General features: G+C 43.0%; 1 protein-coding gene across 1 annotated transcript in view; it reads right to left on the bottom strand.

Moving 5' to 3' along the window:
• Positions 1-1,627: 1,627 nt before the first annotated feature.
• Positions 1,628-16,582, bottom strand: part of REEP5 (receptor accessory protein 5) — a 39,337-nt gene continuing 24,382 nt past the window's right edge. The window contains exons 4-5 of the mRNA XM_045999722.1: positions 9,274-9,442; positions 1,628-4,004 (exon numbers count right to left, since the gene is read on the bottom strand). Of these exons, the coding sequence (XP_045855678.1) occupies positions 3,955-4,004; positions 9,274-9,442 (219 nt within the window). The 3' untranslated portion in view covers positions 1,628-3,954. The remainder of the gene's footprint in view (positions 4,005-9,273; positions 9,443-16,582) is intronic.

Raw genomic sequence — 16,582 nt, 5'->3', positions numbered from 1 at the left:
ACTTGGAATAGGATAAGGTATTCCTTTACCATTCTTTTTTTTTTTTTTTTTAGTTTCTTCCCAACATTGAGATTGCTCTTTGCAGTTATTTTGATATTGGGGGTGACTTTATAATGAAATTTCCATACCAAAGATATGAGGTATGGTAGGCAGAATAATGTGCAAACCCCCACACACAAAAAAACCCTTGTGAATATTACCTTACATGGCAAAAAGCCTTGCAGGTGTGATTAAGTATCTTCAGCTGGAGAAAGTGGCTTGTATTATCCAGGTGGACCCAACGTCATCAAAAGGAGCCTTCTAAAAGGGAGGCGGAAGTAGGAATACTAAGGGGCCACAGGCCAATGAATGCAAGCAGCTTCTAGCTGAGAGAAGGAAGGAAAAGGATTCTCCCCTACAGTCTCCAGGAGAAATGCAGCCCTGCAGACCCGTTTTGAATGACTGATCTCCAGAACTGTAAGCTACTAAATTTTATAGTGTTTTGGGCCACTTACATTTGTGGCAATGTGTTACAGCAGCATTAGGAAACACACACGTGGTGAGCTAATGAGCTGAGACAAACTCTCCAGACTTTGGGATTCTTGATGCCACTGGTAGTTTCTATGAATTCTCAACCCCAGCTACATATTAGAATCACCCTAGAGTTTAAAAGCATACTGGTGCCTGTAGATTAATGTCAGAATTTCTGGTAGTGGAGGCAGATAACCAGCATTTTTGGCAAGCTTCTCAGGTCATTGTAATATGCAGCCAGATCTAAAATCCAATGCATACTAAGTGTAAGGATAGCACTTACCTAACCCGATGGTTTTACCTCAAAGTGTGGCTCCTGTACCATCAGCATCACCCAGGAATTTACTGGAAATGCAGTTTTTTCCATCCCACCCCAGACCTACTGAATCAGACACTCTGGGGGATGGGACTAGCAATCTATTTTAACAGTCCCCTCCTCCCGCAGAGAAAATCCAATAAACACTGAAGTCTGAAAACCAGCAATCTAACCAAAGACCTCCTTATTGCTCTTAATCCACTATGAGGCTTGTGTTATACAGGGATTTTATAAGCTAATACTGTAGTAAAGAGCCAGAAAAACGTTTAATTAAGGTCATTCTCAAATATATTTACTTTCCTACTGCACTACATAGAACTTAGTGTCTGATGGCTACGGATGTGAACTCTTACTCCAGACACCGTGATTCTAGGTAAACAGACATGTAAAAGCAGATGTAGAAGATACAGCTGACCAAAACACACCCTCCAGAAGCAGGTATTTTTAATAAAATTTTCACATTCTCCTTCCTTGGTCTCATAAGTACAGAGTAATCTGGAGGCACATACAAATACACTTAGAGGCAACCAACTTCTCTGAGACTGTGTGTAACACGATATGCAGTTGAAAGTTTAGGTTTCTTTTAAACCTAATTACTGCTAGAAACTTTGCATGATTGGTATGTTGTTCTGGAGTCCTTCCTCTGACAGGTCATGGCCACCAGCGTAAAACCTCAGGCCAGGTGAGGAATGGGGTTATAAAGAGCCATGTTTCAGGTTCATTTATCTGGGTTTACTTCAGACTTCGCTTAAATGATCCTAGATTTGTTTAAAGCCCCAGAAAATAAAATGAAACAACAGCTTAATGAGATAACGGAATTTTATTTACATCCATTTCCATTTAATATATCACATCTTCAGGATGAGCGGCAACCTATTCGAAAGCTATGCTCATTCTCTTCAGGCTGTGGGTAGAAGCTTCTCCCCAGAGCAGCAGTTGGTCTGAAAGCTTTCAAGTAGGGGAAGAATTGTGGAGATTCTCAGACTTTACTTTCCCCAAAACACCATCTACCAATAAATGCTTATCTTCTAGCTAGATGCAGGCTCAATCAGTTTTCCAAACACTCTAGCAATGGCAGTGTGTTCTTTGGGAATCTAAACTGGGACAGGATTGCTCAACTCATTCATTAACTTCTCCTGTCATGAGTATGTACACCCTGACTGCCAAAAATAGTCACTTAAATTTCTTACACAATGCACTATAGGGAAAAGCCAGAAAGACAAAGAAAAATTGCATTCGGAATATATTTTCTCACTATAGTAGTTTTTACACTGGCATCAGCCTGTAAGAAATTGAGCAAGAGTGACATTTGTATTTCCCCACTTGCATGATAAATGTTTTGTTTACTGAAAGTTACATACTCTGTATGACAGAAGTTGCCTGTTTCCATTCTTCTGCCACCAAGAGAAGTGTCATTTCTTATGGGAAACGGATGAAAGGGATCTGAATACTCCTAGAGGTTTTGTTTTGTTTTGTTTTTTAATCTAAGGCTTGATTTTTCTCCCAATAACCATTAGCTTCTTATTTTTCTAAAAGTTTTTTTAAGGTAAGTTTAATAAAATGCCTTGTGATTACCATAGTTTTGCCAGAAAGAATAAATACCCCTAATCTACATTATAATATTTAGGTGATAGTGTCCCTAATTTTTGATGTCTTTGATATATTTTACATCAAGAGATTTCATTATGGTCTTACCTGTTATCCAAAAGAGAACTAATCCTCTCTTTTTGCCTTAAAGCGTATTTTACAGGCTGGATATTTAAACTTGTTCATTTTGTTACACTCAGTTTTGTCTTAGTCAGTGTAATCTAATTCAGAAGGATCCTAGCAGTATTGTTGGTGTGAAGCTCAGGTTTTCTCATCCAGACAAGTTGTCCAGGTTCCTATAAGCTGGCTGATCAAGCTGGAAATCTTAGTTTTAACTTTTTGTTCTATACTTAAACTATATAGTTATCTGCAGTTTATCAAAACGAAATGTAAAGATGAAAGCATTCAAATGAACCACAAATGATTCTGACTTGTAAACTGGGAAGGCCTCTAGCGTTGGACCTTAAAGGCCAGAGAAAGAAGGTGAAGGCAGTTTGACTTTACTGCTAACTGGACAACAGGCTCTATCGTCCTTCATTCTCCCAGAATTGCTCTCAGAGCCTGGTGTCAATAGCACGTAACTGCTTATGATACAAAGAAGAACATACATGTAATCCAAGGTGGGCAAGTCTAGGGATTCTTTAAACTGGTTAAAAAAAAAAAGACGAGGTAAAAAAAACAAGACTAAACCAACATGTTACTCAGCTCTGAAGGAGAAACCAGGGATGGTTTCCATTATAGCATCTTAAAAGCAGACAAATCTAAAGCCCATAAGCAAATTTTTTTGAAAGGCCACAAGACACTATTACTAGTTCTACAGGGAGTTGGGAGCTGTGTATTCTGTTGTGTGGGTACCTTTCCCCCATTTATCACTAAAGTGACTGCTAAACACAGCTCTTCTGGTACTCAGCTGCTGCAGTGTTCAAACAACCTGGCCAGTCCCCAGTCAACTTCACTGATCACTTAACTATTCACTGGAAATATGAGTCATTTGCCTTAATTTTCTGAAGACTTACTTAACAGATCACACCAGCACACCGGAGCCTTTAGCTTGTGGCAGGTGCTCCCCATGAGCATTATACCTGTCACAGTCAGACAGTAACATTTCCCTACATATATTCCCTGCACAAATACATTAAAAACATTTAATACAAAATTGTACATTACATGAAGTAGAACCTTAAAGATTATCCTAAAACGGAAGTACAGAGAACATGCATGCAGAGAGGGCCTGCTGAAGCACAAAGCCAATGGTATATATAATTTCAAGTTTGTATTTCCTGCAGAATGGTAACCTATCTTTTTCTACCCAGAGGCAAAATATGTTTTCCAAAAATGTGGACACTGCCCATTGCATTAAATTTAAGTGCTCCCTATGTAGACAACAAAGCAAAAAAAAAAAAAAAAATTCCTTTTTTTAATATATCAAAAATGTTTCGAAGGCAACATTATTAAAATGATTATACCACAGTCCCTAATATAACACCAAGCGCTAACAGGAAGATACAGCGAGGGCAGAAACGTTTCATCCAGTCAGTGGTTTAGGTGCTCTTCTTTTCTTCACCTAGTAAATTCACCGCTGCCTTCTTGGCTATGAGGAGGAAAGAAAATTGTGTCAAGGCAACTTGTAGACCAGGCTCTGTGCCAACTGTAGTGACTAGTTGGCCACTTGTGTGACTCCTACACAGACAACAGCACACTGAGGTTTGCAGCCGGGCTAAGAGTTTCCAGGAGATGGACGCGAGACCTCTGCAGAGCACAGACCCTGAGCATTCCAGCAGAGTTCTTCAGGGTCCTCTGGCCCAGCCCCCTTACAGTAGCAATGTCATCTAAGCCATCTGCCCCCCTCGAAGGAGCACAAGAAGCAGAGATTCCTGACGCGTCAGGCCTTCCCCCGTACAACCACAAAATTCTCTTTTGCATCTGGATGCTCACCTGTATAACTGGACTATGTCCCACTCTGACAACTAGGTCGTCTATCCCATGGTGACAAAAAAATCAGAAAATGTCCTCCCTCCCACAACCCAAAAATTACGGAATAGTTATACACATTTATATTCTCTTCAGTGTGCCGCCATTTCCCCCTATGATGGGAAGAGTTTGCTGTAAGTGTTCGAGTTGGTGGCAAGATGCCACATTCATCAAGAAAATATTCTTATATCTGTGGGAGACTAAACTCTCCTCTTCCTAATTACCATGTGACTTGGAACGAGCTAAGAATTAGTGTGGTGTGTGCGATGGGGGCGGGGGTGTTCTGGAAGCCTCCAGAGCCTCCTGGGAGATCTACAATTTGTCCTTGACGGGGCCTGGAGTTCAGAGATGCCAGTCCCGCCCCGTTCACCAGCAGCCTGAGGGCTGTTCTCACTTCCTTAATTAAAGTCGCTGAACAGAGTTAACAAGAAATTGCAGCCTTTCTCTTAAGTAGCCCACTGTAAAAATTTACTAACTGGAGAATCCAGAAGTTCTGAAAAAAGTCTGGAATGTGTCAGCATGTTAAGTCCATCCTAATTTATTTTCATTCTTACACTCCTGTTTAGGAATGGATCCTATCAAAGTAAAATTGGATTTTAGAGTATTGAGTTCTAAGAGGACCAAGGGACTAAGAAATGTGAGTGAACTAGGCAGAAGTGATGTCACAGTAGGCTGCCCGTTAGGCTGAGGGGAGGAACAGAAAGGAAATCTCTTAAACAGAAACTGGCAATCCCCACGTGGGAGGACATGAAGGCTACAGGTCAGAAAACACTTAAAATTGTAGGAAAATGAATGCAAGTAGACTGGAGCAGTGGGCCTTCCAGGAGTCTGGCAGAGAGCGAGGCGTGTGAGGGGGAGGAGCGAGAACATATCCGTGCCGCTGGAGAGCTGTCCTGGGGAACTCACTTGCCCTGGGGTCAGGCCAATTCTCAACCCCCACTTTCTAACTACTATAGAGCTCTCAAAACAAAACAATAATTCTATGTCCCTTGCCACTTTTCTCCAACTTCTAAAACCCTTCCTGTGCCCTCTGGAATTTAAGACCCAATGAAGCATCAGCAAAACCTCCTCTATCTCCATCCAACTCTCAGAATGTTTCTTTTTTACCTTCTTGCTTTTACAGAAATCTGGCTGTCCCCTGAAGACACTGCTTTTCTCAGGTAGGGGCTGGTTTGTTGTTTTGTTGTTTTGTTTTGTTTTTAGTGCAATTTAATTAACATATAGTGTATTGTTAGTTTCAGAGGGAGAATTTAGAGATTCCACAGTTGCCTACAACACCCAGTGCTCATTCCATCACGTGCCCTCCTTAATGCCCATGACCCAGTTACCCCATCCTTGGTGGTGACTGTTTTTTTCTTCCTTCACAAGCGGTTCTGGAGGGTCGGGTAGGCAGTCTCTGTTCTTCGTCGCCCCGTTCAGAATCTCATGTCATTAGATTGTATCTGCCACCAGCCCTTCTCTTCCCAATCCCCTCTGACTCTTAGGTTATGCTGCATCACTTCTTGAAGATTTTAGCTCCAAAGTTAGTATCACTCTCTCACACTACTCGTATTTTAATTATTGGTGATTTCCATATTCTTCCAATATCGTGGCCTCCTAGCTACCCCCTCCAATAACCTTTCATTCCATCCTACGGACCCCAGCCTCTCTACCTAGCCCGGCACTCACTCCATGATCCTCATCACTTCTGGTGACCACAGTCCCGCTGCAGTCTCAGTGTCAAGCATCCCACTGTCCCCCACCACCTCCGCCCTTTGCAGCTCACGCCCTCTGCTACCCGGATTCAGAGTTCTCCCCACCACCTGCTTTTATAACCCATCAGTCCTACCCCCCTTCTCCACTGTTCCGCACTCCCTTTGTGTCCTCCCGTCCCTCCTCAGCCAGTTTAAGTGCGACTGTCAGACATTAACCACTCCCTGATCCCACTGGCACTTCACAGTTCTTGACGTGGCTCTCCACTGAGTTCTGCAGCTGCACCCATATGGCCGAATGCGGCTGAAGGAACACCTCGACGAGCTGGCCTCACTATAAATTCCTGAACACAAATCTCCAGTGAGCCGCTAATCCTCCTGGCAGCCCCGTGACACCGCCCTGGTCTGCCCAGACCAGGGCGGTGTCACTCCCACCACCTGGGCCGTCCCGCTCATGCTCACGCGGTCCTTGTCGCCAGCAGCTGTCACACTCCCAGGGCAGAGGGGAACAGCTGCAAGACAGAGCTGACGGCCCACAGAAACGAACTGTTGTTACCTGACCCCGTCCTAGGCAATGATTTCATATCATCTCTTCCCGTCCCTTCCTCTCTCCCCTGACCTTTCCTGCTGCTTTCCTGAGAAAGGCGGAGCAGTCAAGGGGTGACTTCTGTAAGCTCCCACCATCACATAAACTCCCCTGCCAACATCTCTACTCCAGTTAGAAACCAATGTGCCCCTGGGAACGCCAACTGCTGCAGCCACTCTGGAGAGCAGGAAGGAGGTTTCTCAAAAAGTTAGCAATAGAGCAAGCCAGCAAGTGCACTACTAGTAGGTGTTTACCCGAAGGATAAAAAACACAGATTCGAAGGGGCGTGTGCACCGCAGTGTTCACAGCAGCACTGTCAACGATAGCCAAAGTATGGAGAGAGCCTGAATGTCCACCAAGAGATCAATGAACAAAGAACATGGGTGTGTGTCTGTGTGTGTCTATATATATCTAAGTGAAATAAATCAGAAAAAGACAAGCACCATATGATCTCACTCACATGGAATTGAACGAAAACAGATGAATATATGGGAAGGGGAAAGAGTAAAAAAGAGAGAGGGAAACAAACCATAAGACACTCTTAGCGACAGAGAACAAACTAAGGGTTCCGGGAAGGAGGTGGCGGGCTGGGTAGCTGGATTATGGTTATTCAGGAGGGCACTTGTGATGAGCACTGGGTGTTGTACGTAAGTGAGGAATTCTACCCCAGAAACCAACACTGCACTGCATGTTAACTATCCAAAATCTGAATTAAATGAATCAATAAATCATAAACTGTTGTGCCCCTGTGACCAATCCTGTTTGGAACCTAGATCCTAGTTCCTCTGGGCTAATTAAGGTCGGAGCTCCAGTAGTTCGCCCCTCACTTGTATCAGTTTTTTTGCTCTCTACTGGATCATTTCCACTAATCTTCAAACATATGTCGCTCCTTCTATTCTAAGGATAAGAAGAAAAATACACCCTCAGGACCCTAGTTCCTCCTCCCAGCTGGCAGTCCCTTGCTTCTCCTTTTTCAGGAAATTTCCCAAAAGACTCGCCTATCTTTTCTCAGCTTTGCCTCCCATCTCTCACATCCATTCCGATCAGGATTTCAGTCTCACCACTCCACCAACCGTTTTGTCAGAATCACTAGCACCTTCCTCCCTGCGGAGTGTGACAGCCTGTTTTCAGTTGTACCTTACTTGACCGGTCTGAGCATGTGACACAACTGACCCCTCCCTCCTCTTTGAAACACTGTCTTCACTTGGCCCCGAGGACAGCAGTCACATGGCTTTCCTGCTGCCACAACTGGCCACTCACTACCAATGTGCCGTGTCCATTGCTTCTCATTTCCCCAATCTCCAAACATTGGGGACCCCTGGCTCAGTCTTGAACCTCATCTTTTCTAACTATATTCACTCCCCTTGTGATCTTGTCTGGTCTCATGTCCAGAAATGACTTCCTTGTTTTCCCCTCTAAACCGGTTCCATCTAGTCTTCCCCAGCAATTCCATCCTTCCATCTCTTCTGGCTGAAAGGCTTGGCTTCGTGCTCCTCTCCTGATTCCTAAGCAAATCCTAGTGGTTCCCCCTTCAGAATACACCAAGACTCCAATGACTTCCAGCCTCCTACTGCTACTACTACGACCCAAGCTACTGCCGTCCTCTCCACATGGATCACTGCAAGCCCCTTATGACTGGTCTTCTGATTTCCTCCCAATCCCCCTTCAGTCTCTTTTTAATACAGTGGCCAAAGAGATCCTGGGAAAGCACAGGAGGGATCATGTTCTCCTCTGTTCAAAGTTCCCCAACAGCACCCATCTCACAGAGTTAAAGCCAAAACCTCTGCAGAAGACTATGAGGCTGTCCATGATCGGTCTTCCTCCAGCCTCCGCTCCCCAACCTCTCTGACCTTATCTCCTTCTTCTCCTCCCTGGTTCACTCCCTTCCAGCCACATCGCTCTTGCCTCCGCTTTGCGCATGCAGTTTTCTCTGTCCGGCATCCTCCCCTACGGTTTCCTTCAAGTCTGATCCAGGATGGCCTTCTGGTGAGGATTCCTTAAATCATTCTAATTTAAAATTAGTAACTTCCCTTCAGCCCCCAGAACTCCCTATCAATCTATCCATCCGCTTTATTTTTCTCTAGATCATCAGCTGACTGTATCCTGTAACTTTAAATTTTTACTGTATCTCTCAGTAAGAGTGTCGGCTTCTCAAGTTCAAGGAGTATGGTCTGTGTGGTTCACTGACTCCTCCCCAGAGCTACGAGCTCGCTTGGCACATACTAAGCACCTCAATAAATAAATGTTGAATAAATGAATCAGGAGACGAGAAAGGGCATTCTCTTGACTTATAATAAAAAAAAAGCATATTAAACAGTTCAACCTGAAATGAATTAAAGAGATTATACCTGTATATAAATACAGATGATTCTCTAAAACCTCTGCCCGGAACAGGAAAGTCATTTTTTCCTAATATGCTGACCAAACAGACTTAAATGTAGCAGGGTGGAAGAGTCTTGGGAAAAGCAAAGGGCAACAGGCAAAGTGTCGGTCAAGTGATCACAGAGCTGCTTTGGCATTTAGCTGAGGAAAGCTGACAGGAGAGGAGGAGAAGCAGCTTGTTATTTGGGCCCAGGACCCCCTAGGTCCTCCCACCTGCCCCTGAGTCTTACCTTCTTTAGTGATGGTATCTACAGTCTCTTTGGCTTTGTCCTTCAAGTCATTCACCATAGTGTCCACCTGGGACTCATGCTTCAGGAAGATAGGTTGAATGACACGCTTGTAGAGCAGTTCAGCCCCGTTGGAAGGGCTCGGGGCCATGCACCACAAGAGGAAGCCGCACTGCACAGGAAGACAGACAGCATGGTAACCATGGTAACGGGACAGGCAGCAGGCATCCTGACCACACACACTGCCACCATTGCTCTGCGGATGGCCCTGCCTCGGCTATGTTCTCCAACAGCATTTTCAGTATTTTCTTTCTTTCTTCTTCTTCTTTTTTTTTTTGGTTTAAGATTTTATTTATTTATTTGACAGAGATCGCAAGTACGCAGAAAGGCAGGCGGCGGGGGGGGGGGGGGGGAGCAGGCTCCCCTGTAGGCTGAGCAGGGAGCCCAATTCAGGGCTCGATTCCAGGACCCTGAGATCATGACCTGAGCCGAAGGCAGAGGCTTAACCCCCCGAAAGCACCCAGGCGCCCCTCCAGTATTTTCTGTAGGCTTTTCTTAGATGGAAAAAACACCTGACAAACGACCTAGTAAGGAAAAGTTGAGACTGAAAAAAGGGGAAAAACACACCACGTCCTAAAGCTTAACTTCTGTCCTAACTTGAATCCCTTTTTAGTTTGTAGCTGCAAAAAGTTTTACTAATCCTAACTCTTAAAACTCAGTTGAAGAACACAGTATTTACCTGCATGAGTAGAGAAAGCTCTGTCTAGATAAGCGTCATACCTACGAGGCTTGTTCTCACTGGCTTACCCGCGTAGGTCTGTCACATTTATTCATCCGTTGTAGACAAAATACCCTGGCCATGTTTTGAATTCTTCCCTTAGCAGAACCTCAGTTTGGGGTAGCTTTTGCCTTCCAGGAATCTTTACAGTCAGCTCTCCATCATCTTCCCCTTTGAATGTAGGTATCCTTCCTCTTTCTTTTGGCATTGGAATAAAGTAAAATACTTATCTTTCCTAACTCTGCTTTGCCATTGGGAGAAAAAATGGACAAGAGTTATGCCCAAACACACACACACACACACACACACACATATGAATTATGCCCTAAAAACTTAAAAAGCAAAAACTGTCACACTGTATTTGTGTCCAAAAAAGTTTTACTGTTTGTTCAAATGACAACTACTCAGCACTTTAAGTTGTCCCAGAACTTTATTCTTGTCAAGATACCAAGCAAAAAAGGGGCTCTGCACAGTGACATGCTCATTTCCCTAGAAAGTTAAACAAACAACCTACTGGATTCTCTCAATTTTAAAAGGTTCTAACCGTATTGTGTTCCACACAGCCCAGGTGATATAAAAAAACAGAAGGCACTTCTTCAGATTCCCAATCTATACATATCACAACTTCTTAAAGAAAAAACTCTCCCACTTCTTATGCTATTTTTTTTCCACTTCTTATGCTATTAAATTAAACTCTATACCCTTACTCCCTCTTATTCCAATCCGAAGAATGTATTCAAATAATCAAGAAGCTACAATGCTTTTCTAAGATAAGTCTTTTAAGCCTGCTCTGGAGATGCAAAGCTGGTAAGGGGTGAATACTAATAACAGACCTTGAGCTTAAAATGCCCAAAAGCTCGCTCCACCCAAGAACCATGCTGGCTCTGAGAAATTTGTATTGGATTTTGGGCTTCTACTATGCTCAGAATACAAAAAAAAACACAAGTTCTTAACAGATGACTCTCTAGATTATCTGAACTACAGAACTCTGGAAAAATAGTATTCATGAATTAGAATTTGTTACAGGCACAGGAGAACAGGGGTCCAAGCTTTCATAAGACAGGGGCTATCAGACTGGGTTACAAACAAATTATAGTACGGCTATATGCTTCTTATAAGAAACACGTAAGACAAAGCCAACTAGGAACACTAAATAAAAGAGCGAAAAGAGGTATATCAAATACCAACTCTCAAAACAGCTCATTTAGTAATATTAACAGTAACTAAACATTATTTAAGGCAAAATAAATAAACCATGATAAAGAAGGAAAACAATTTGCCAAGAAGATTCACACAAACCTATATATCTTTGAAAATACATATTATATACAGTTTTGTATCTATGTATATATAATTACCTAGTTATGTAATTTTTTAATAATTACATAATTATAGATAGCTTCCAAATATAGCTTTGAATTATGTGAATTAAAAAGTCAGAATTATGGGGCGCCTGGGTGGCTCAGTGGGTTGAGCCTCTGCATTCTGCTCAGGTCATGATCTCAGAGTCCTGAGATCAAGTCCCGCATCGGGCTCTCTGCTCAGTGGGGAACCTGCTTGCCCCTCTCTCTCTGCCTGCCTCTCTGCCTACTTGTGATCCCTCTCTCTGTGTCAAATAAATAAATAAAATCTTTTTTCTTAAAGTCAGAATTATATAAATGGAGAAAATCCATAATCATAGATTTTTAACACTTCCACCAGAAATTGATATATCAAACAAACTAGAAACTAATACAGAACAAAGAACACAAAATTAAAAATCTTGATCTAAAAATATACAGACCAGGGGCGCCTGGGTGGCTCAGTGGGTTAAAGCCTCTGCCTTCAGCTCAGGTCATGATCCCAAGGTCCTGGGTCGAGCCCCACATCGGGCTCTCTGCTCGGCAGGGAGCCTGCTTCCCTTCCTCTCTCTCTGCCTGCCTCTCTGTCTACTTGTGATCTATCTGTCAAATGGATAAACAAAATCTTTAAAAAATAAAAATAAAAATAAAAATATACAGACCTCTCCAACCAACAAATTGCTTTTAAGGCAATTATATATTACAGATATAGAGATTAAACGAGCAGGCTCAGAGAAACTGGCTTCTAATCCTGGTTCTGCCACTTACTATTAAGTAACTCACTTTGCCTCAATTGCTTAAGTCTGTACAGACCTTATAATATAAATAGGTGTTAACTGAAATTAAAGAAAAAATGTACCTCATATAGATTTTGTAAGAAAGTAAGAAACATCTGGACCATCCAGAATAGCTGGGGCTTTGTCTCTGTCCCAAGGAAACTGTCTACTACCAACAGCCATGGAACAGTAACAGCCTAAGTGATTAGCTTTAAATGGGGTATTTACAATCAAATCCCAAAACCAACATACACCTTTTTTAAAAGAAGATTTTATTTCTTTATTTGAGAGAGAAAGGGAGGGAGGGGGAGACAAGCAGGGGGAGAGGAAGACTCCCCACCAAGCAGGGAGCCCTCTGCAGTGAGGCTGAATCACAGAACCCTGGGAACATGACCTAAGCTGAAGGTAGATGACTGAGCTACTCAGGTGCCCCCAACATATACCCTTTTTAAACAACTATTTTGTAACTCTTTTACTACCCGAGATAAAACTTAATGATATACCTATACATATAATTTACCAAAAAAAAAAAAAAAAAAATCAAGACATTCACTAGCTACAAAATAGAGGAAAATAAATGAAAATAATTTATCATAAAGAGTATGTATTTTTCAACGTGTAAATGTTCGAGCCAAACTATACTAGACAACACCATGAAATACTCCTAAACAGAATCAGTGACTATTAACAGCTACAAACAAAATTTGCTCCACATATTTCCAAAAGGTTGAGAATTTCTAAACTGGATGGTCCATGCAGGCGGCTTCCCATATCTGAGTGCTCAACCAAATGCCATTCCCTGTCCTAATCCTTTTACGGCATCCTCCCTCAACCCTCCGCCCCCAGATATGTGACAGACTCCGCAGCTCATTTATTGAGCATAACAGCAGGAAAACAGAATGCTCAGGGTGAGAAAAGCAATGAGGGGAGAGCATGGCAGTAGGAAGGGGAAAGGCAAACATTCAGACCAGGCACCCCTCTAGTCTCACTACACACGTGTGAGCAACCAACCCAAGCTCCGCCAAGCCCTCACACACACACAAAGTGCACCTTCTGCTACAGGTCCAAGCCCTTAAATGGAGCCAATTCCTTGATATACTGTCAGCACTTCAGAGTTTGTGTGGGTCGTTCCTTGTTTCCTGTTAGTTTTCCCAGCAACTCTGTGTGCGCACCTGCTGGGCTTGGCCGGCTCTCCTACTGAATTATAAAAAGGTGTTGCCAGAGAAACCTTGGTTTTCTTAACCCCACATTTGTATTAACGCAAAATGCAGAGCGGAGTGACTGCATCTCTCATCAGCTGTCGCTGCCACTACCTCTGCTCAGAGCCAGGTTAATTAGAGGCAGACCGTGTAGACCATCTCTCTAACATTTCCCTCTGGAAGACGTCTGGTTTTTATTTTATTTATTTACTTTTTAAAAGATTTATTTACTTGCGAGAGAGATTGTGTGTCTGCAGCATGGGGGACCCGAAGAGCAAGAGAATCCCAACAGACTCCCTGCTGAGCACAGAGCCCAATGAGGGAGGGGCTCAACCCTGCAACCCCAAAACCGTGACTGAAGCTGATGCTTAGCCAACTGAGCCACGCAGGCACCTCAAGAAATCTGTGGTTTTTTGTGTTTTGTTTTGTTTTTTAAGATTTTTTTTTTAATTTTTTTTTTTTTTAATTTATTTGACAGAGAGAGATCATAGGTAGGCAGAGAGGCAGGCAGAGAGGAGGAAGCAGGCACCCTGCTGAGCAGAGAGCCTGATGTGGGGCTCGATCCCAGGACCCCGAGATCATGACCTGAGCTGAAGGCAGAGGCCTAACCCACTGAGCCACCCAGGCACCCCTGTTTTTTAAGATTTTATTCATTCATTTGACAGACAGAGATCACAAGGCAGGCAGAGAGAGGGGGAGCTCGGCGGGGAGCAGAAAGCCTGATGTGGGGCTCGATCCCAGGACGCTGGGATCATGACTTGAGCTGAAGGCAGAGGCTTTAACCCACTGAGCCACCCAGGTGCCCCAAGATATCTGGTTTTTAATATCTAAACATCATACATGTTTTCTAGTGGTTTCTTATATAGGTTTAACACTAATACATACATACCCCAAACTCAATACAACAGTTTAAACAAAAGAATGTGCAGGAAAATGGAGAAACTGCATTCTTAGACATTGAATTGGAGTTTCACGTGGACATTTTAAAGAATATGCGGAGTAGGGGCGCCTGGGTGGCTCAGTGGGCTAAGCCTCTGCCTTCAGCTCAGGTCATGATTTCAAGGTCCTGGGATCGAGTCCCACATGGGGCTCTTTGCTCAGCAGGGAGCCTGCTTTCCCCTCTCTCTCTGCCTACTTGTGATCTCTCTTTGTCAAATAAATAAAATCTTTCAAAAAAAAGAGTATGTGGAGCATTCAAGGAGATGTGCCACGGACCACTGCATATGAAGCAATAATTTCTTACCAACTCTGTTAACTGGAGAGCTAGAAGTGTTGAGTATCTGTTACTTACACAGGGTATTTTGCTGTGTTTTACTAATATTTGGGAGACCGGTATGGAATTTTAGATTTAAACATCTTAATTTTTACCATTTAAAAGTGCAGTAAATAGTTGGCTGGTATTCCTACGTAGAAGATCTCATTTTCAGGAATGGATTACTGATGTAGGGGTAGATGCTCGTATTACAAGCATCGGGGTCAAGGTGAAGTGGAAATGACTCACTGGATTAGGAATTAGTTGGTATCTATTTCATTTTACTTTATGGCTTGAGGTAAAGTCATAAACAACCTAAGAGTCAGTTTTCTCTTCTGTAGGACTTCAGGAAAGTCACAAATTAATGTCCTTAAAAAGTACACAAGATAGCAATAGTAGTCCCAAGTCCTGCGGTCCTTATTGGTGCTGAAAATCTCTGCGGTATTATCTGCCCATGTAGACATCAACCCCTCAGCAATCCAGAAACGCTAATTCAATTCATCTTTTCTGGATGAATTAAGGCAAGACTACCAGACAGAACCAGAGCTAAGCATCTACATTTTTGTATCTCTCCAACGTGATGAGGCATTCCCTGGTCTGCTCAGGTCTTTCCTGTACCCTTCAGCCACTATCTTGGGACAGTAAAATAATTACTGCTCTCTACCTACATCATTAACATTTTCCAGTTTTCACATGAAAGAGCTTTCTTGTATTAAAAAATAAAGTTAATTACTGTTCAACTCTCATGGTGATATTCAGGCACCAGCTTTTCTAACTCCCTTTTCTTAATCTACATAATTATTTAGAGCCCAGGAGTACTCTGAACTAACAGATCCGACCATTCTTTTATTATCTTTTTAAAGATATGATTGATTGACTGACTGATTGATTGACTGGAGAGAGACAGGGAGGAGCAGAGGGAGAGGAACAAGCAGACTCCCTGCTGAGCGCAGAGCCTGACATATCTCTCCATCCCATGACCCTGAGATCATGACCTGAGCTGAAATCAAGAGTCAGACGCCCCTCCCCCACCATCTTTTTTTTTTTTTTTTAAATCAAGCTGCCCTCAAAGTGCCAACAGACCAACAGACCGGGCGATGCTCCCACTCCCGAGAGCCAACCGAAGCCCACTCTTACGGCAGTTCAAAACGCCTGTGCTACTTTAACTGATGCTTGGCAAGATGGGCACTAACAGACTAACTCCTTAAGTTCGGATTACAGCCGACCAGGTAATTCTGTCCGTGGTTCTAACACTGTCACCGTCCAGTTTTCTCCTAGAAGCCGCATCTCTAAGACAGGGATCTGCTTTGTATACAGTTTGGGACCAGGCTGGCCAGAACTAACTGAATGTCAAAAGCCACAAAATAAATAAAATATTAAATGTGTCCTTACTCAGGTCTCTTTTCTCATCCATACATCACCATGTGATTGTAGCAACAGTATATGGTCTATGTTAGTCCTTAAAAGGGAGTATTTTGGGGGGCGCCTGGGTGGCTTAGTCAGTTAAGTGTCTGCCTTTGGCTCAGGTCATGATCCCAGGGTCCTGGGATCGAGCCTCATTTTGGGCTCTGTTCTCAGTGGGAAGTCTGTTTCTCCCTCTCCCTCTGCCCCACTCCTCTGCTTGTGTGCTCTCCTCCTTCTCTCAAATAAATAAATAAATAAAATCTCTTAAATTTTAAAAAAAGGGGAGCTATTTTCCTGCCCACTCTGCAATTCAGAGGCTTTTTCTCAGTCTGTTCTCTGAAGTCACTCAGAATATGCACTGCCTTGGGGAGAATGCATTTTGATTGACAGCATAATCAATTTTTAATCATCTCAAGCATATCATCTGTTTGGAACGTGCAGTAAATTCTCTCACTTTCACTGATGACTACTAATGGAGGCACATTTGTTTTACCATTAGGGAAGAAATTTTGCTGCAAAGCCATTTTTGTTAATGGACTTCAAAACCAAATATAAATGATTTA

This window comes from Meles meles, chromosome 3 (genome assembly GCF_922984935.1).
Source record: "Meles meles chromosome 3, mMelMel3.1 paternal haplotype, whole genome shotgun sequence".
NCBI classification, from domain to species: domain Eukaryota; kingdom Metazoa; phylum Chordata; class Mammalia; order Carnivora; family Mustelidae; genus Meles; species Meles meles.
This window is presented reverse-complemented; position numbering and strand designations above follow the sequence as displayed.